Source organism: Tursiops truncatus, chromosome 1 (genome assembly GCF_011762595.2).
Source record: "Tursiops truncatus isolate mTurTru1 chromosome 1, mTurTru1.mat.Y, whole genome shotgun sequence".
Lineage (NCBI taxonomy): Eukaryota > Metazoa > Chordata > Mammalia > Artiodactyla > Delphinidae > Tursiops > Tursiops truncatus.
This window is the reverse complement of record NC_047034.1, coordinates 46,671,333-46,691,028: the sequence shown is the minus strand read 5'-3', so window position 1 is coordinate 46,691,028 and position 19,696 is coordinate 46,671,333. Positions and strand designations below refer to the sequence as shown.

Genomic DNA, 19,696 nt, shown 5'->3' with positions numbered 1-19,696 from the left:
AATAGAGAAGAAAAGAATTAGGGAAAGGAAAGGATACAAGGCAAATGAAAACAAGAAGTGGGAAGGGTGGAGAAGACAACGGCAGGTTAGAATTTATCCAAACCCAACCCAAGGCTGGCCAACATGTGATGGTGCCATGCACGAGGAACACAGTCAAATATTTGCTGTTGGGTTGGTGCCTGGTGAATGGTGGGTTGGTTCCTTATCCATGCAGTCTGTGATTTTGATCCTGATTTCCTCACACCCAGAGTTATCTCAGGAATTTCCCATTTCCCAGGATTTCCTCTCAGAACTAATCTTCAACTGGCTTTGAAACTGGAATGTGAGGGCACTCCAGAAGCGTGGACAGAAATAAGCTTCCAATTTGGGGTACCTCCAAAATGGAACACCAGGCAATTATATTGAAGGTGGCCAAAGTGATTCCTAGGATCAATTAAGCAAATAATTTTTAGTTTATGACCAATAAACTCTTTAGCTTGGCTAATGAAATGAGAGATTGCAGCTCTGGTTCTTGCTAAATGGAATTATGACAAAAACTAATGAAAACAGAACTTCATTAGTTAAAAGACATCATCTATGAAAACACGGAAAAGAGGAACCTATTAAAAATACCGGGTAAAGCGCAAGACACAAGAGAAACTGCATGCTTTGAGAAACCCAACCCTCAGTCACTTTCTTGTAGTGGAGTTATGTATGTTTTGGGACTTGGCCTCTACCTTACACTTTAGTAACCATCAAAAGGCAAGTAAAACTCACGATATAAAAATAGCAACGCTACGCTTTGTGTGCTACTGAGTATGCCTCTAGCGTAGCAGCACTTCTCCAAATCTTTCTTTTGACTTCTCTGCTTGTCAACTTTTGCTTCGTTTAGGGGCTCCGGAGTGGATTTTACCTCTCTATAACTTTGTTAAAAACATTAAAACCATAAGGACAGTGACAATTAAACCTACTTCGGGGCTCCCCTGGTGGCGCAGTGGTTGAGAGTCTGCCTGCCGATGCAGGGGACGCGGGTTTGTGCCCCGGTCCGGGAAGATCCCACATGCCGCGGAGCGGCTGGGCCCGTGAGCCATGGCCGCTGAGCCTGCGCGTCCGGAGCCTTGCTCGGCGACGGGAGAGGCCACAAGAGTGAGAGGCCCGCGTACCGCTAAAAAAAAAAAAAACCAAAAACCTACTTCGACTTTCTCCTCTTTCTACTCTGTCCATTTCAGTTGGACCTGCCCCTTCTGCCTGTGCACGACCTAGTTCTGACTGATCTGTCTCAGTTTATTCCAGTCCACCCTGATCTCACTACTGCCTCAACACTGATTAACTGCACTTACAAATACTAATTACTTCGCAATTAGGCTGAAAGCAACTTGTGAGCAAGATCAAAGTTACTTTTCCACTATGTCCTTTGTGATCATGGGGAACACAGTTCATGCTTAAAAAATATTCAGTTAAATTGTCCCATATACAGATGAATTTCACCTGTGTGTTGACGGAATGCTGTAACACATCATCAAACTTACTATCAAGTATCAAGTATGACATTCGATAACAGTTACCTAAACGGTACTGTTATTGAATGACCAACAAAGGGTACGTGTGCCATTTTTTCCCCTTTAAAAGTGGCAAAAACAAACCACTGAGATTCAAGTAGAAGGGAATGGGTGTCCAGAGTGTCCCTTAGCATTTACATCTGTTTTCCACAATTCATGCCGACTATACCCCCTCTCTCCACCACGACGGGTGCGGTGTCACAGTTAGTATCACCTGGGCTGACATTTAGCCAAGATGCATCAGTTGAGCCACTTGTTTCCAGCTGGTGTCCGTTCTGACTCAGCCCCTGTGCTGTTCTGTTACATATTTTAATTATCTCCGTTGAGTAAAGCTGTTGGCAAATTTCGAATACACCCATTCCTGTGACTATAAAATATGGAATTCCGGAATTTTCCCCAACACTATAGTCATGAAAGTGATGTTAAGACGAATTTTATGAAAAAGTACTACAATATCACTTCTGTTTTCATTTTAAAGTTTGTATGTGGTTATGTTATACCTATTTGACCACCTCTAATACCTATAGCTTAGCTTTTCTTACTCATAGCCCTCTGAATTGCCTGCAAGTTTCTAAAGCTTTAAAGTGGGAATCTAGCCAGGTGCAGTGGGAAGGCAATCGGAGGTTGCCTTGAGTAGGTAAGGACAGTAGATGTGAGGTGTAAGAAAGAGTTCAGAAGCTGGGAATAAACGACTGCAGCTGCTGGCCTCATCTGCACAATCTAGTCTAGGTCTCTGAGCAGTGACACTACAGGTGTTCAGCGGACATCCAGAGGGCTACGGAATCACTGCAGAGGCTTCATTATTAATATTTATTAATGACTCTCTCCTCTTCTCTACTACCTTATGTTTGAATAAAGTAGTTTTATAAACCTTCTACACAAAATTAGTTGTCAAAGAGTATAATAACCTGGTGGTAAAACAGGAACTCTTTCCTCTTCATTAACTATGCATTCATAAGTATTAAAGTAAGAGAAAAATAAATTATTCAACACTGACATTTTATTTTCTGAAGTTTATCATTTTTGCAAAACAGAACAAAAAGCAGGTATCAAAAACAGCAAAGAGTTTACAGAATTTCTGCACCAGTTTCCACACAAGTCAGTGATTATGACACTGGTGTCTAATGTAAATACTAGATACAGTCTGATTTCCCTCATGGTCATAAGCATTCAGGTGATTTGTTTTAGAGCTACCGAATAATTATTTTTACATAAGCACCGGTCATTTTTTGAGAACCAATTTGGTCTGTCCAACAAAGTGAATACTTTTTGATGTGTGGCACTTTCTTTTTTTAAAAAAAACATTGAGCTAAAATACAGAATGTGTATGTGTCTGGATCCTAACCAAATCTTTTGAGATCCCAATAATTACCCTGAAAAACACTGAAGACATTTATAGGACATATTAAATACTAGTTATATACCTCATAATGTCGAAGGCAGCTACTATAATTCTAAAGAAAATAGCATTTCATTCAGAGGCTGCCCAGAGTTTCAACTACATCATAGTTTCCACATCCTTCCTGATTTGGAGTAGTTTCCCCAAACAGGGCCATATTATTAGAAAAAAAATTTTATGCTCATGCCAAACAGGGTCTGGCATTTTACAGATACAGTTGTGTAGAGCAAGATTCCTTGCTCTGTACCCTGGGTGACCACAAAGAAATCAAGAGGTCACGATTGCTGGATGCTGAGAGGAAGAAGCGTACTTAAACTCACAGAATCTGCAGGCAAGCAGAAACAGAGTTGGAACTTGGTTGTGGTGTTCAGCCACCACTTGTTCCAGAAACACATTTTGTTTAAATAAGGGTATAGTCCAGTTTTGCAATGTTAATAGCTGCCAGTCTCTCAAAAATTTTTTATAAAGATCATTTCCTGGCTAGCAATGAGTTAGGAAACCGGCCTCAAATTCTGATTAAATTTCTCACTATTAGTCAAAAACAAAACCAAAAAACAGCTCCCAAAAACCAAACAACAAAAAAACCCCCCACACCAGCCAATAGGGGTTAACAATTGCACAATTAAACTTGAATGTAAATTACTCTATGTACAGACTGGTATACACATCACTGAAATCATTTTGAGAGAATGAGACATTCCTGTTGAAACATTTCTTCTACTTTATCCCCATTTCATTAAAGAAAAACTGATATGTAATTTTCTTCTTTATAGATATGAAAAGGAAACAAGAAGGCAAAGCTGAGAGAAACAGATGCTACCCAAAGGGCAGCGGTGGCATTTGGTTGTTTTGGTCTTTGTACCAGCAACTCCCACCCCATGGGAGATATCCGTTCCCGCCGGCCTACACGGTTTTCCTTGCAGTCAAGACTCGAACAATGGACCCCACTCCTCCAGCAGCAAGTGCCTAAACACAAACCAAAGTGTCAATGTTGGCAGAATCATAAAGGCTCAATTCTCACACCAAGCAAAACATTTTTCTTTCTACTTTTATTTTTTTAACATCTTTATTGGAGTATAATTGCTTTACAATGGTTAGTTTCTGCTGTATAACAAAGTGAATCAGCTATACGTATACATATATCCCCATATCTCCTCCCTCTTGCATCTCCCTCCCACCCTCCCTACCCCACCCCTCTAGGTGGTCACAAAGCATCGAGCTGATCTCCCTGTGCTATGCGGCTGCTTCCCACTAGCTAGCTATTTTATGTTTGGTAGCGCATATATGTCCATGCCACTCTCTCACTTTGTCCCAGCTTCCCCTTCCCCCTCCCTGTGTCCTCAAGTCCATTCTCTATGTCTGCGTCTTTATTCCTGTCCTGCCCCTAGGTTCTTCAGAACCTTTTTTTTTTTTTTTAGATTTCATATATATGTGTTAGCATACGGTATTTGTTTTTCTCTTTCTGACTTACTTCACTCTGTATGACAGTCTCTAGGTCCATCCACCTTGCTACAAATAACTCAATTTCGTTTCCTTTTATGGCTGAGTAAAATTCCATTGTACACATGTGCCACATCATCTTTATCCATTCATCTGATGATGGACCCTTAGGTTGCTTCCAAAAATATTTTTCTTAAAGGAAGAATGTGTGCAGCAATTGATTTTGGATTCACTAATTTTCACAAGTATTTCTTGAGCACCTATCATGGGCCAGTCACTGTTCTTAGCAATGGGGATACAGTAATTAAAAAAAAAAAAAACCTTCAGAGTTCCTGCCCTCAGGTGCTTACATTCTAGTGAGATCCTAGTTTACATTCTAGTGTGTTGTTTTCAAATAATAATATGTTCTTAAAGATCTGCAGCATGATGTTTTTGCCGCAAACAGGTGCTCAAATATAAATTTAGGACATTCGTTCTGCTCTCAGCAGTGTCAGGAAGAAATTCAAACTGGGATCAACCATTTTAAGTTCCGTTTAGACTAGTCAGTTTGTCAGATTTTTCTTTTTGCAAGTTAAGAAAATACTATTTAATAGCTAAGAACTTAGGAACTTTGACTTTGCCTTGGAAAATTGGAAGTCATGACTAAGAATTAGGAATCTGAAGCCCTGGTTTACTTGTAGTCGGAAACACTGAATACCTTTGTGTACTGGGTACTGTGCTAGACGCTGGGGGTACAAAAGTGAACAAATACAGCATTCGAGTCTACTGAGAAGAGACAGACAATATAAACAAATCATTTAAATACAATATAACACATGAAATGACAGAGCTATGCTTTGGGTGCTATAAAAGCACAAGGAGGGGCATATACCCAACCTGAGGGCATAGAGGAATGTGAAATGGTGAGGGAAGGCTTCCTGGAGAAAACGATACATTAAATGGATAAGTAGGTGACAGACTGACATAAAGGGTAAAGAGGCACTGGGGCATAGAGAAAATCATGAGCAAAGGCATAGAGGTGTGAAACATTATGGTGTGTTCAGGGAAAACACATTATTATGCTTACTGATGGAGCATAAGGGGAAGAACAACATGGAAGATGAGGCTCGACCTGGGAACTTGGAGTTGATTCTGCAGGTGATTCACAAGGGTAGATCTGGAAGTTAGAGACAGCATTCTGGCAACTGGGTGGAGAACAGATTTGAGGGAGGCAAAACTGGTAGCCAAGAGACCAGTTTAGGAAACTATAGCAACAAAATGTTAGAGATGGTTGAGTGGATGATCTGAGAAGTATGTAGGAGGTAAGACTGTCAAAAACTGGTGACTGTTAGGAAGAAATGAAGACTTAACACATGCCTCAGTTTTCCAGTCTACAAAAGGGGAATAGCAAGCATTCCGTCCTAGCATTTTTATGAGGATTAAATGAGTTAATATTTATAAAGTGCTTAGAATACAGTAACTGCTCAGTCAATGTTTGCTATAATCCTGAAACTATACTGAAACTAGGCTGATAGGTTTTAATGCTGGCTCTTCATCTGTAAATTGAGGATGATAAAGATATTTATATATTTCATAGGGCTGTTGTAAGGATCACATGAAACATAAACCAGAAGTACAGCAGCTGGTGAATAAAAAGTATTCCATGAATAGGATGACTATATCAATTATTCTCCAAACTGATACACTGTAGAGTAAAAGGGAACTATTCATAATTATGTTGGGACAACAGGCATAAACTGGGGCTGTCTTGGGAAAACTGGGAGGTATGATAATCCTATCCATAAATGTTAGCTCTTTATATCTGACAGTGTATGAGGAATAAAGTGACTTGATCCAGGTAAAACAGCAAGTTTTGCTACCTATTCATAGCTTACATGTGTGTTTTTACTCAGATACCAAGATAATAGCTTCTGAAAAACTGAGTTTTGGTAACTGTAAGATGTTAGTGAATATACACCTTACCTGTGGTTGGTTCTATTTGAATGTTACACTGCTTATATCTATACCAATATAATATAAGAGTTGGGTATTAAAGATTACCTTACTAACTTTTTACCTGAAGCTAAAAATTCCCCTTAGCCATTATTTTTTGGGGGGCGGGGGGCAGATAGTATACTAGCATCTGCTTACATTGCAAAACAAAATGCATGAAAAGAGAAAAAAAATGTAAGAATTCTTGATCCCACCTCCGATTTCATTTTTTTAAACTGTGGTAAAATATAACATAAAATTTGCCACATTAGCCATCTTTAAATGTAAAATTCAGTGGCATTAATTACATTCAAAATATTGTACAGCCATCACTGCTATCTACTTACAATACTTTTTCAGCTCTCCAAATAGAAACTCTGTACCCATTAAGCAATAACTCTCTATTCTCCCTTCTCCCCAGCCCCTGGTAATCTCTAATCTACTTCTGGTCTCTATGAATTTGTCTTTTCTAGATATTTCATATAAGTGGAATCACACAGTATTTGTCCTTTTGTGTCTGGCATATTTTACTTTGCATGTTTTCATGGTTCATGCATGCTGTAACATGTATCAGAACTTCCTTTTTTTTGGTCAAATAATATTCCATTGTATGTATGTGTCACATTTTGTTTATCTGTTCATCTGTTGATGGGCACTTGTGTTGTTTCCACCTTTTGGCCATTGTTAAAGAATTCTTGATTTTATTACTTATTTTCTTTTCAAAGTTTTGATTTAGTTCGAAGTTCAAGATTGTGTTTAATAAATAATAATCATTACTGAATAAACTTAAGTGTTGCATATCAGCGTCTCTTAAGACCAAGGCTAGTAAGCATAAATCTAAACTTTCATTTTCATGCATTTATTTGTAATAGCAAAGATGTATAACCAAAAAGTCAAAATAGTTATTTAGGTGAGAGGCTGTCTTTGTTATTCTCTATTACAAAGGAATCAGTCATATAAGTGTATAATTCATAACTTACCTTTTCATGCCACTGCAATAACATAGCACTGCTATTGTCAGAGGGGCTCTCAAAGCCTTTATAAATATACTTCATTAGGAGATCCACACCATTCTTGTCCAGGGATTGAACTGCCTTTTCAATATCATTAGCTTTAAAAGAGATGAGCACCTTCAAGACAATGCTGCCTGCTCGATCCTGAAGGTAAATAAGTAACATCATTTAGACTCATTTGTGTGTGTGGGGTTACAGTTTTAGAAAGGCCACACTGAGAATGTGACATTTGAGTAAAGACCTGAAGGAAAGAGGAAATTGTGGCGTACTTGAGGAAAGTATTTCAGACAGAGAAAAGGATAACTGCTGTTAGTGTGTGTTCGGTGCGTTCAAGGAAGAGCAAGAAGACCCAAGGTGGCTGGAGCAGAGTGGAGGACAGGAAGTCAGATAGGTAGTGGGAAGACAGAGCACGTAAGCCCTGCAGGCCCTTGTGAGGACTTTGGCTTCCTGTCGGAGAGATGGGAAGATGCTGGGAGGTTCTGAGAAGAACAGGGATATAATCTGACTTACACTTTAACATGACCAGTTGGCTGCCATATTGAGAATAAGCCGGGGGCAGTGGGGTTGGAGGAGGGCGGGGAGAGCAGGAGACAAGGCAGACGCAGAAGCAGGGAGACCAGTTTGGAAGTTACTGCAATAAGACAGGCCGGTTTTGGCTAGCATGGTAGCAGTGGAGGTGGTCAGAAGTGGACAGATGCTTGATATATTTGAGGGTAGAGCCGAAAGGATTTGCTTACAGACAGATGTGATAAGTTATCAATTTATTAAATCAATATATTTCACTTCTTGATCTTAAAAAAAAATACAAAACAAAAAAAGAGGAAACTAAATTGCAGTTCTACCATCAACCATCCTTCAGAAATAAGTTATTAATAAACAAAAATTTAAGTTTTTAAAACTTATTTTGTTTCATATCTATAGTCACTTGACTGTAGATATGATATAGTGATCTTCATTCATAATGATCTTTTTTCTTTGATAAAAGGCTGCTCCAACAGCAAAGTTATTTTTTTACCCTTCAAGCCAAGCACAGGGAACACTTCATTTCCCCTTTCAACGTTTCTCTTTCTATTCAACACAAAGTGATACCTTCAGCATTCCAACTGGTCAGATTTTACAGTATGTTTCTACCACCTGTTGTTATCTTCAGCTTAAAGACCATGCAATTAGCCTATTTAGAAAAATATCCTTGCACCCAGAGCTATAACCTCCCATCCAAAGCTATGATAAAAAACCACCCATATAAAAGCAGAAGGGGGTAAAACTGAAATTTCAATGACATTACTCACTTTTAAAAACCAAGGAAATATTTCCCCTTATAAAAGATTATGTGGCCTAGATAATTATTGTGCATTTACCTAAGTTATTACTTACTAGTATTCAACTAAGGAGATTCTTGGGGCTCCTAGGATGTATGAATAGCTATGGACAGTGGGGTCAATGCTCTGGGTTTCATTTTAAACAATAAATAAGTAAATAGGTTCTTAAGAATTACTGAAAGACTGCTACAGGGAATATAATTACACAACTTTTCTGAAGGGCAATTTGGCAATACCATATGTACCAAAGCCTTAAAAAAATGTGCAGTCTAAAATGCAGGCATTCACTTCTAGAAATTTATTCAAAGGAAACAATTAAGAATTTACCAAAAACTGTTCATTTCAGTACTGTTTATGACAGAAAAAAAGGTCAATTATCTAAATATATGACAAAAGATTATATATAACTAAACTGCAGCATTATCTATATGCAGCCATTAAAAAAGATATTGCAGAAACAAACTTATTTCCAAGTAAAGACGTTCATGTATGCTGCTATGCAGTTGAAAATGGTTATAAAATTCCATTTTCATTAAAAAAAAAAAAAACACTCATAGAAAAACTCTATAAGCATATAGCAACACCAAAAAGTAATCATTATCTATGGTCAGCGGTGGGATTATGGATGATTACCTTTTTATTCCCCCACATTTCTGAGTTTTCTATAATATTTAACAGAATTAAATATTAGAATTTAATTCTATGAAAATGGTAGAATTAAAAAAAAATCTTTAAAAAGCAAGTAGAAACTCTTTATTTTGTGAAAGTTTTATTCTTCAAGGCTTTGCTTAAATTCAACCTGAATTTAAGCAAATTTAAAAACACACAGATCTCTCCAATGTATGAACTTAGTGTGTCTACCATGCAGGATTGTCACAACTCAATGTTAGAGTGCTATTTTTCATATATAAATTTTCTACCTATCAAACTACATTGTAAGCTCTTCTATGTCAAAGATAGTAAATAGTTAAAATATTTGTTGATTGTGTGACGCTTCAGACGATTTTGGGAAGAATGCTCAGATATCAGCAGAGAACGCGTGTTGTCTGTGACTCACCTTCACTGCCTGGCTCTTGGTGTTGATAGGGGGGTTTTTCAGAGCTGCCTGTAGGGCAGCTGTCATGTTTCCTGTGATGGTGGTTAAGGGGATAGCAAAACGGGCAGCCTTCAGGAAAGCGCTGTAACTCCCAGGAACCACTGGTTCTTAAGAGTTGACATTATGCATAGAAAGAAAAATTAGTATGATTGCTACGTTCAATACTGGAAAATTCAACATGTTGGTTTCAAGGATGTCCATCATAGGTAAAATACTGAAAACAAAAGAGAACACTCAATTTTTAAAAAATAAAGCAAAAACTGTTTCATCCTTTGTTCTAATTAGTAACTGAACACCTTGATAACCTTTCATTTTCCAGTTAGACACATATGCAAACATTATCCAGAGTGATATTTTTTAAAATTCTAAAATATATATCAGAATTATTAGGCACCAAAATGAAATAGCCTATCCTCAACCAAAATACATCTTTTTATGTGATTCTAAGTGGAAAAATAAAGACCAAACTTTAACTAGAATTATATTCTATATTAACTGAAATGCTGGTAGAAAGTACGGGCAGATTACTCTAGCAATCTGAATGATACACATTAGCAATCTCTCAATATGGATGAAAAGAGGCATTATAGAAGATATAATTCAATGACACTTAGGTGGCAGCTTAATTTTTCTGTTTTGGATATTTTCTCTCATATTTCAATAGATATCATTCAAACTGTCTTAGGCCACACCTATTAGATTCAGTCTCACTTAGAAAGCACCAGTGAGTTAGCAAGTATGAGAAACAGAAGGCCAATTAGACCGTCAGAACACACAGGCATTCCCCTAAAAGGAAAACCACAGAGTTCACTTGTTCCTCCATCTGTAGTGCCTGAACAGGGCTTGTCTCTTCTTGTAACAAGAGTAGAAGAAACAATATCTTTATATTTTAAGATGAATTGATTAAAAAGAAGATTCACTATATGGATAGAGCAGTACCATTTAAGAGTCATCACATGTCACCTAAAGTAAGTTAAGTCTCACAAAACATCATTTATGCATCACCAAGAATGTTTTTACACAGAATAATCTTCACCACTTATGTTCTGAAGAAAAAGGTCTGACCAAAAAAAACCCATGGTTGGTGGTAGGCTGTTATTTTCAAGGCTTAATGGATTTCTAGAGAAGCATGCCTTTTGCAGACTGGCTCATTTATAAGACCTCAAACACTTAAGTATTTAAATAATGCAAAACAGCAACAGCTGATTGGGAAAGTCATGGAAACCAAAGAAACATCTGTATGTTGATAAATGTCTAATGCTGTATTTTAGGTACTTCTAAGACCAGCTATGGCTGCTACCAAATATTTTCACTCATACATTTCCCCATTTAATTTAATAGGACACTGATGAGGAAAGAGTCTAACAAGGCTTCCTAATCTTATGAATACATCCAAGAATAATTAGAAAGGAGTGAATTCAGCAATTGAGAATCTCTAAAACTACAGCTTTGGTTATTGCAACATTTACATTTTACTAAAAGAGATCTGATGCAAATGCGTCCTCAAAGTAATGAATATTTAAATATGCAGAAACAACAACCAGGAACTGACAGCCACATTTTAACTAAATGGAAACGACTCCAGCATTACAAAATGATTCTGTTTTGTACAAATGATTCGCTTTCTATTTTATTCACTGGGGTTTATTTTAAATATTTCCAAGGATTCTCTACATGCATTCCGTGTTTTCTTTCTATTGCCCTTTGCTTAACAGGTGAAAGGCTCCCAGCTTCCTTCTGGGCAGTTTTGGTGGTTTTGTACTCACTACCTTTCCCCCGGTTAACAAATTCTGTGCAATCTATATTTTGCCAAATCCCTTTCTCTTATGAAAAAAAAAAAAAGGGCACGGACAGAGGGGCCTCAATTCTGCAAACCACCCCATCTCTCCCAGCATGAAGTAAACTATCCAAACGGGCCAAAACAAAACTACACCACAATGAAAAGAACATCACTGAAGAAAGATGCCCGTTCCTCCCAGCCATGGGTGATAATGAGACTCCGATAAATACGGTTCTGGAAGGACAACTTCAGCGCCCCGCAACAGCCCGACTGTCCAGCACCAGCGCCGTGAGGGCGCGGCCTGCACCGCGGGTTCCCGGGAGGCGAGAACTCCGGGAGCAACCTGAGGAATCGGGGGCGTGGACGGCGCGCCAGGAAGGGCAACTTTCCGAGGGCGGGACCCTGGGGTCTCGGCGCGACTCGGTAGAAATGGGAGAGCCCCCTGCCCTCTCAGAACCGGGGACCCAAAGAGACGGGGGTGCTAGGGGCAGCTCCGAACCCGGTGCCCGGCCGGGGCCCGCCGCCCTCACGCCCTGCCCGCAGCCGGGGCCCGTAAGAGGGGCTGGGTCGGGTGGGGTGGGGAGGCCGGCGAACAGAAGGATATTGCCGCAGGCAGGAGTCCACCTCGCCCTCGTCGGGCCCGGCCTGCCCGTCGCCCCCGTCTTCCTCGTCCACGAACTTGTTCTCGTCATACTCATCCACGTCCACCTTCCGGAACCGGGCCGACGACACCGTGTTCTTCGACATCCCGATCCGGATCGGTGGCCAAGGCCTCCTCTCGGTGCTGTCTCTACCTTAGCAAGCCCAGCCCAGCTGGAACCCGCAGACTGGCGCCTTCACTTCCCTCTTCCGCTCAGAGGCGTCACGGGCAGCCGCGGCTCGGGTGGTTCTGGGCCTGCGCGCTGGCCGAGCTCCTTCCTCGTCAGGCTCACGCTCTTCTTGAGCCTCCTACGCCGCCCCTGCTCTCCTCCAAGGGGAGCGTACCAGGGAGGGAGCGCGCTGGACGCAGTGCGCAGGTGCGGCCTCTCTGCAAGAAAGGGGCGGGGCGGGGCTAAGGAGGCGGGGGCGGGAGGGGGCGGGGCAGGAGGGAGGGCGGAAAGCGGTGCGGCGGGCAGAGGTAAAAGGCGATTGGTCCTCCTAGTGCGTCACGTGATCCCTAGGGGGTTTCCATAGAAACGCTTCTCTGCGGTCCAGTCTAGGGGGTCTTAGGTTGGCTGCGATGGGCACTGGGGGCGGGAGGCCTTGGCTTTGCTTCAGCCGTCGCCGTCAAGGACCTGTCATCAGGGTCCTGCGTAAGGCCCGGCTGGCACGGACTTGCCTGTGAGGTGGGATGGACTGGTTGCCGGACCAAGTCCCCTGCAGTTGGCAGGAGTATGAGGTGGAGTGATGCACGCCCAGCCGCCCAGCATCGTTCTAGTTGTCAGAGGCATCGCTTCGGACTGTGTGCTGCCCGTGGCTTCGTTCCCGAGCCGGGAGCCCCTTTCTCGGGGTTGGACCTACGCTGCGCGGCCAGCGGGAGGTCCCCAAGGACGGAATCGAAAGGTCATATCATTTGTCAGTGCTGTGTAACAGCATAGCGGCTGCACCTGCAGAACTCGAATTAGGTATCGTAACCATTGGGAAGGAGGGGGAGGTGTCTGGGTAGGGGCTGGGGTCCGGTGGTAAGACTGGGGTGAACCTGTGGAATTTGGGGTAGGGTCAGTCATTGACATCTTAAAATAGGTGGTTGTTTGGAGCAGGAATGGTAGAAAAGGGTAGGGGCGAGTTACACTCTCTGGCGCTGAGGGGAAACAAAATGTGTAAGGATTAGTTGAAACCAGACCTTTAAGATTTATTTTTATGGTTTAAGATTTATACGATCCCACTAGGCCAGATTTTTATTGTATTTGACATCTCCATTTATGAGAGCAAAGCTCTTATTGAGCAGGTAAAAAGCATTAAAACTGAGGAAATGGTAGTTGGATTGTGTGTGTAACACTGAAATACAAATATCTGCAGAATAAAATTAATTTGGACGTTTGTCAGGTTTAGTTTAATTTCACGTCTAGCAGAAGGCTGGCTGCTGCCCTAAGTACCTCAGTCCTTGGTTTCCTGTGCTGTAATTGAAAAGAGAACTGGGCTTAGAATCAGAAAACCCTGGCTCGTGTCTTGACTCTTCCTTCCACTCATAATCTATTGACTGAGGCACACCACTTAAAATTCTGAACGTCAGGTTCCTCACTGCAAAAGTGGGGCTAATAATGTGTACTTAACAAGATTGTTCTGAGGATTAAATACAAGAAAGTGTTTGAAACTCTAAAATTCTGCATAAATATAAATTGCATATTATCTGTACCACTGATTTTGGCACTAGTCTTATAAATTACTTAATGATATATTGTGTTTTATCTTGCGGCTGGAAGAGATAGATTCTAGAGGGCAGAGACTGTTTTATATTTCTTTTCTTTTTTTTAAAAATTGAAGTATAGTTGATTTACAATGTTGTGTGGTGTACAGCAGTGATTCAGTTATACGTATATATTGTATCTTCCTTTACATCTGACATAAAGCTAAGCATGCAGGAGGTACTCAATACATTCAGGTACTCAATTATTCACTGATGAATGAATAAATGTGATAGGCAGTACAGCTTGAGAGTCACACTGAGAAAAATGAATCAGAAAGAAGAGGAAGAGAGATCTCAAAGTCAACCTTTGTTGGGCATATATACATACATATGTGTATATATATATCTGTATCTATATCAATATGTATATACGTATACATAGATAGATAGGTAGATAGCTAGAGACCCTTCAGGAATGGAATGCATCCTTTTTTCTTGGGAGGAAGAAGCAGTATGGCATTTTTCTTTTCCCAATTAAATTACCCTTCTATAAGAATATCATTTAAGTGACAGAAGTGACATTTATTTAAGTCAACACTCAAGTTACAAGCAAACCCACTGCTAAAAACTCCCCCAAGGGCTGTCTTAAGACAGCAAAGGAAAATTTTCTACCTGTTGGTATTATTTATTTTAAAAAGTCGTATACCAAAGTATCAGATCATTACTATGGTGAATGGCATTATATAACTTAGAATAAAGATTTGTTTTAATATTTTTTTCTCAGTTTCAATCTTTTGCTAACTCTAGTAAGAGCTAAACAATATACTTGTTTAAATGCTAAAGATGATTGTACTTTTTGTTCTCCTAAATCAAGATTTTCTTTGAAGAGAAAATTGAACATTAGAAGCACATTTGAGAACAAATGGAAACAAGGATTCAAGAGCTAATACATCCCTTCTCTTACATTTCTGTTCTTTTGTATTAGGGCTTACTTAGGAAATTTCTTTATTCTCTTTTTTTAGAACTGGGAAAGAGCACCAGAGTAGAAATCAACTTAAGGGAATAGTGAGTGGAATTTTAAAAATCAAGTTGTTCAAGTGTATAATTGTTTTGATTGCTCAGAATTTTGCTCTGTATGTTGAATGTGTTAAATATAATTAATTACTTCTTAGCCACATAAAGCATATTACATTTGAGATGTAATCATGTTAAAAATGTCCTTTTCCAATGCAGTATTTTTTATTGTCTCACAGTGGTAAGTACCTAGTGCCCAGTGGGTACTCAACACCTTTCCATCCAATGAATTAACCTGACAAGTTAATTTTGGAATCATATTTAGAGATAGAGCTTTTTTTAATGGATACATTAATTATCTCCCTACCCTCATTAGCTAATAGTTAACTCTATATAAACCTTTAGGGAAATTTGTGTGTGTGTGTGTGTGTGTGTGTGAAGAAAGCAGTCCTTAATAATCTTTTAATTAGAAAATAAACATTCTTCTACTTTCTTGCAAATTCCAAATTTTTATGTTGATCATGGCACTTAACTCATTTTAAGTAGTATTATTTTTCCTATTTTAATTTTTCAAATGAGTGCTTATCCCTGAAATAAAGGATCCATATGGTTTTAAGACATTTTATTTATTGTGCAAGTAACCTGGTTTGGTTACTAAAGTAATGCAGAATCTGAATTTTCTCAAGGTTAATGCTGCAATGGTAATATGTACCTCTTTCTGATTTTCTGTGATGATGCAAAGAGTGAAGGATCTTTTTAGTTAGAAAGGATTTTTTTTTTTTTTTCGGTACGCGGGCCTCTCACTGTTGTGGCCTCTCCCGTTGCGGAGCACAGGCTCCGGATGCGCAGGCTCAGCGGCCATGGCTCACGGGTCTAGCCGCTCCGCGGAATGTGGGATCTTCCCGGACCGGGGCATGAACCCGTGTCTCCTGAATCGGCAGGCGGACTCTCAACCACTGCGCCACCAGGGAAGCCCTAGAAGGGATTTTAATGAAACTATCCTGTAATAGATCTCTTTTTTCAGATATTTTAAACCAAGTACTTTACCTACTATGTGCTCTTTTCCCCAAATTTGTCAATATTTATTAATTAACAAACCAAAACATTGAATCCTGTGCACTATTGTTTTTATTATTTGAAGTGGAAGTGAACTCAATCAAACATGTCAAAAGTATTATAAATATAAAATAAACAATTTTCAGTTCTGGTAATGATAATTTAATACCACTGTTCTCTAGCAACATAATTATTACAATATAAAAATGCATGTTATCCATAGACTATGCTATGGTTTAATGCTTGTACTTAATATCCAAATGAACTGGTTCAGTGTTGATACACTAACCTTCAAATCTTTGGGGTTTTCTTTGTGATTAATTTTAGCTTTACATAACTTCATGATTACACACTGAGGTAGAGCAGATAGGGTGAACTATTTTATGATAGGACCTTTATTCTTCAAAGATTAAAAAAAAATTTTAAATCTGTACTTTTATCTCAGGAAAAAAGTTTAGAGCTCAATCAAAGAATAAACCTTGTTTTGTAAACATCCTTGTGAATGGGAATCTTTCTATTTAAAAATTTTTTTACCTGTTTATGATAATATAAAGGAAAGCTATGGGTTTAAAAATTTACTTATTCTATATTCTTTCCCATTCCTGGGATCTCTTATTAATGCTAACTGTTGTTTTAAAGCTACATGTATTGTCACAATAGAAATCATAGTATTTGAAGTAATGTTAATTTACATCTTTTCCAATATTTATATTACATTTATTTATTTTTCTTATCTTGTTGCATTAGCTAGATGCTCAAAAACAGTGTTGAAAAATTGGATAGTAGGCTTCTCTTCTTTGTTTCTATTTTAATGGAAATGTCTTTGTTATTTTACCAGTTTTTATTTCCTATTTCTTTATGATTTTTAGGAATGCTGAACTTATCAAATGCTTTTTTGGGGAATCTAATGCTAAAATCTTATAGATTTGGATCTTTTAATTTGTGAATGTGATGAATTATATTTTTTCTGCATTAAGTCATTCCTACATTTCTTGAATAAACTCTATTTGACTATTTTAATTACTTCTTAGATTTGGTTAGTTTATATTTTGTTTACACGATTTCAGAATCTATATGTATAAGATTGGTCCACGGTTTCATTTCTTTGTGCTATCTTTATCCAGTTTTGATATTAGGATTAGTCTAACTTTGTAAGATGAATTGGGAAGATTTCATCATTTTTTCTATGCTCTGGAATAGTTTGAATAATAGAAAATTACCATGCTGTTTTTTCTTTGAAAGTTGTAGAATGTGCTTACAAAATTATCTGGGCTTGCTCAGATTTTTAGAGGTAGATCTTTGATCATCTTTATATTCTGTGGTTATTGACTTGTTTGGTTTTTTTTCTCCTTTTGAGTCAATTTTAGAATTTATGTTTTTCTTAGTAAATCATGCATTTCATCTAGATTGCCAATTTATTGGCAAGAAGTTCCACAAAATATTTCGTACAATTATTTTAATATCTTCCATGATCACAGACATATTGCTTTTCTCATTGCTACTATTAACTAAGCAAAATATTAAAATCAACATATTTTTCTTCTTCCCCCCAACCTGATTATCACGAGTTCTAGTAACATATCTTTACTTCCTATAGAAAGTAGCTATCTCAGACTTATAGGGTTGATAAAATTTGAAAGATCTTACATTTTCTATCCCTTTCTACTGTCTATCCTTATTCTGTTAATATTTTATGAATAATAACAACCACTTAATGAATGTTTACTGTGTTCTAGACACTTGGTAAATAAGCTCTTTACTTATTTTATTTAATCTAGGGCCTAGGAATTAGTGTTCCCATATTACGGTCGAGGAAACTAAGGCTCAGGGAGGTTGTGTAACTCAGCCAATGATGCTCAACTAGCAAGTGGCAGATTCATATGGGAATTATGTCTACTTTCAGTAAGTCTCTTAATTCCCAATTCTACTACTTACCTTTTGCTAAAAATAAGGGTATAGCTAAGTACTGAGAGTCTAAATAAACGCACACAATAGCTTGAAATAAACTATAAATTGTGAGCTTTAAAAAACTTATAATGATTTTTAAAAAATATATTTGGTTTTCAGATATTCCTGTGAGCCTTCCACACCTTATCTCAGTATTTTGAGACTAGACATAGAGCTTGTTACCTAATGTTTAGTCCACCACAAAAGATGACCTTTGTGTGTGTGTGTGTGTGTGTGTGTGTGTATGGAAAGATCAGTAGGTGTCAGTTAGTAATTCCACTTAATTTTTTTAAAATTGTGGCAAAATACACATAACATACAATTTACTATCTTAACCATTTTAAAGTATACAGTTAAGTAGTATTAAGTACATCCCACTGTTGTACAACCATCACCACCATCCATCTCCAGACCTCGTTTTGTCTTGCAATACTGAGACTCTGTATCCATTAAACAATAATTCTTCATTCCACCCTCGCCCCAGCCCCTGGCAACCACCATTTTACTTTCTGAGATGATAAATCTGATGACTCTAGGTACCCTATGTGAGTGGAATAGTACAGCATTTGTCTTTTTGTGACTGGCTTATTTCACTTGGCTTGATGTCCTCAAGATTCATCTACGTTGTAGCATGTGTCAGAATTTCCTTCCTTTTTAAGGCTGAATAATATTACATTGTATGAATATGCCACACTTTACCCATTCATCCACCAGTGGACAGTTGGGTTACTTCCACCTTTTGACTAATGTGAATATTGCTGCTTTGAATATGTGTGTACATATATTTTTCTGAGACCCAATTTTCAATTCTTTTGGGTTTATACCCAGAAGTGGAATTGCTGGATCAGTTTTTTGTTTTTGTTTTTTAAGGAACCAGTTCTACTTAATTATTTAAATAGGGTAATAAAGCAATGTTCCCAAGCCTAAGGCCTCTGATTTGGTATATCCCTGAGAGTCAAGGACATCCAAGGTAAGGCAATCTCAGGACTTATGTTTGTTTTGAGGTCCTGGGTAACAAGGAATGGGGATGGGGAAAGTACCAAAACTCTGGGGTCTAGAACCTACTTAAGTTCTCCACCCCAGCCCACTCAGCCTACCTAGCTGCCAGAGTCTAGAGGATGCCCATTGGTACACTAGTTTGAGCAGGATCACAGAAAAGCCACAGGACTGGTACTAAATAGATATTGATTTTTCCAGCCTTTATAGTGAGTCCACATTATTATTATCTTGAGAGGCATTAAAGCATTGTGATTAAGAGCATGGGTTCTGGAGCTAGACCTCCTAGATTTGACTCTCAGATCACCTTTACTATTTGAGCAATTACTTAAGCTTTCCTTATTTGTAAAATAGGTACTATAATAATAACTACTTCATAGAATTATTGGGAGGATTAAATGAGCTAATAATTTAAGTACTTAGAAAAATGCCTGACCTATAGCTTTCACTAAATGTTAAGTAGTAATAATATTATTTTTAATTAGTATAGGTTACCATTTGGCTTTCCTTAAAACCCTTGGAAACAAGATAAATAACATTCCATTGTGGGAGTTAAACTTTTTGGATTGCATGCACTATGAATCAAGAAAAGATATCTAATATCATTTTAAAGAGATAAGATTTGCTCCCAGGCTACCAGGATTAGATTGTAGCTTGATGAAATATTAACATCTATAGAAAATCAATACTAGTCATGATAGGAAATGGTTATAGAGGTTTATGTTTTTTCTCACAACCTTGGCCCACCTAAACACTGTCCAGGGGGCAGGTGCCCTTGTGCGTATCTCATCATTTCATTCC

General features: G+C 38.5%; 2 protein-coding genes across 3 annotated transcripts in view; one reads left to right on the top strand and one right to left on the bottom strand.

The window, feature by feature from the left end:
* Positions 1–2,518: 2,518 nt before the first annotated feature.
* On the bottom strand, positions 2,519–12,502 carry ARPC5 (actin related protein 2/3 complex subunit 5). The gene is made up of 4 exons (XM_004323694.4): positions 12,161–12,502; positions 9,738–9,810; positions 7,329–7,505; positions 2,519–3,903 (listed from the first exon to the last, which is right to left on the bottom strand). Exons 1-4 carry the CDS (start codon positions 12,301–12,303, stop codon positions 3,841–3,843), a joined length of 456 nt encoding a protein of 151 aa, XP_004323742.1. The 5' UTR covers positions 12,304–12,502; the 3' UTR covers positions 2,519–3,840.
* A 269-nt stretch (positions 12,503–12,771) lies between these two features.
* RGL1 (ral guanine nucleotide dissociation stimulator like 1) overlaps positions 12,772–19,696 on the top strand; it is a 279,931-nt gene continuing 273,006 nt past the window's right edge. The window contains exon 1 of one of the 2 annotated variants that reach the window (XM_073803624.1): positions 12,772–13,160. The gene's annotated coding sequence lies outside the window, so the exon portion shown is untranslated. The remainder of the gene's footprint in view (positions 13,161–19,696) is intronic. The other variant, XM_019952563.3, reaches the window with a different exon arrangement.

Bases quoted from the DNA above. Each gene is read 5' to 3' on its own strand.
- ARPC5 (XM_004323694.4), bottom strand. From the start codon at position 12,303: ATGTCGAAGAACACGGTGTCGTCGGCCCGGTTCCGGAAGGTGGACGTG. The intron at 7,506-9,737 runs GTGAGTCACAGA...ATTTACCTTCAG, and splicing joins CCAAGAGCCAGGCAGTGAAG to GATCGAGCAGGCAGCATTGT. The intron at 3,904-7,328 runs GTAAGTTATGAA...GTTTGTGTTTAG, and splicing joins TATTGCAGTGGCATGAAAAG to GCACTTGCTGCTGGAGGAGT.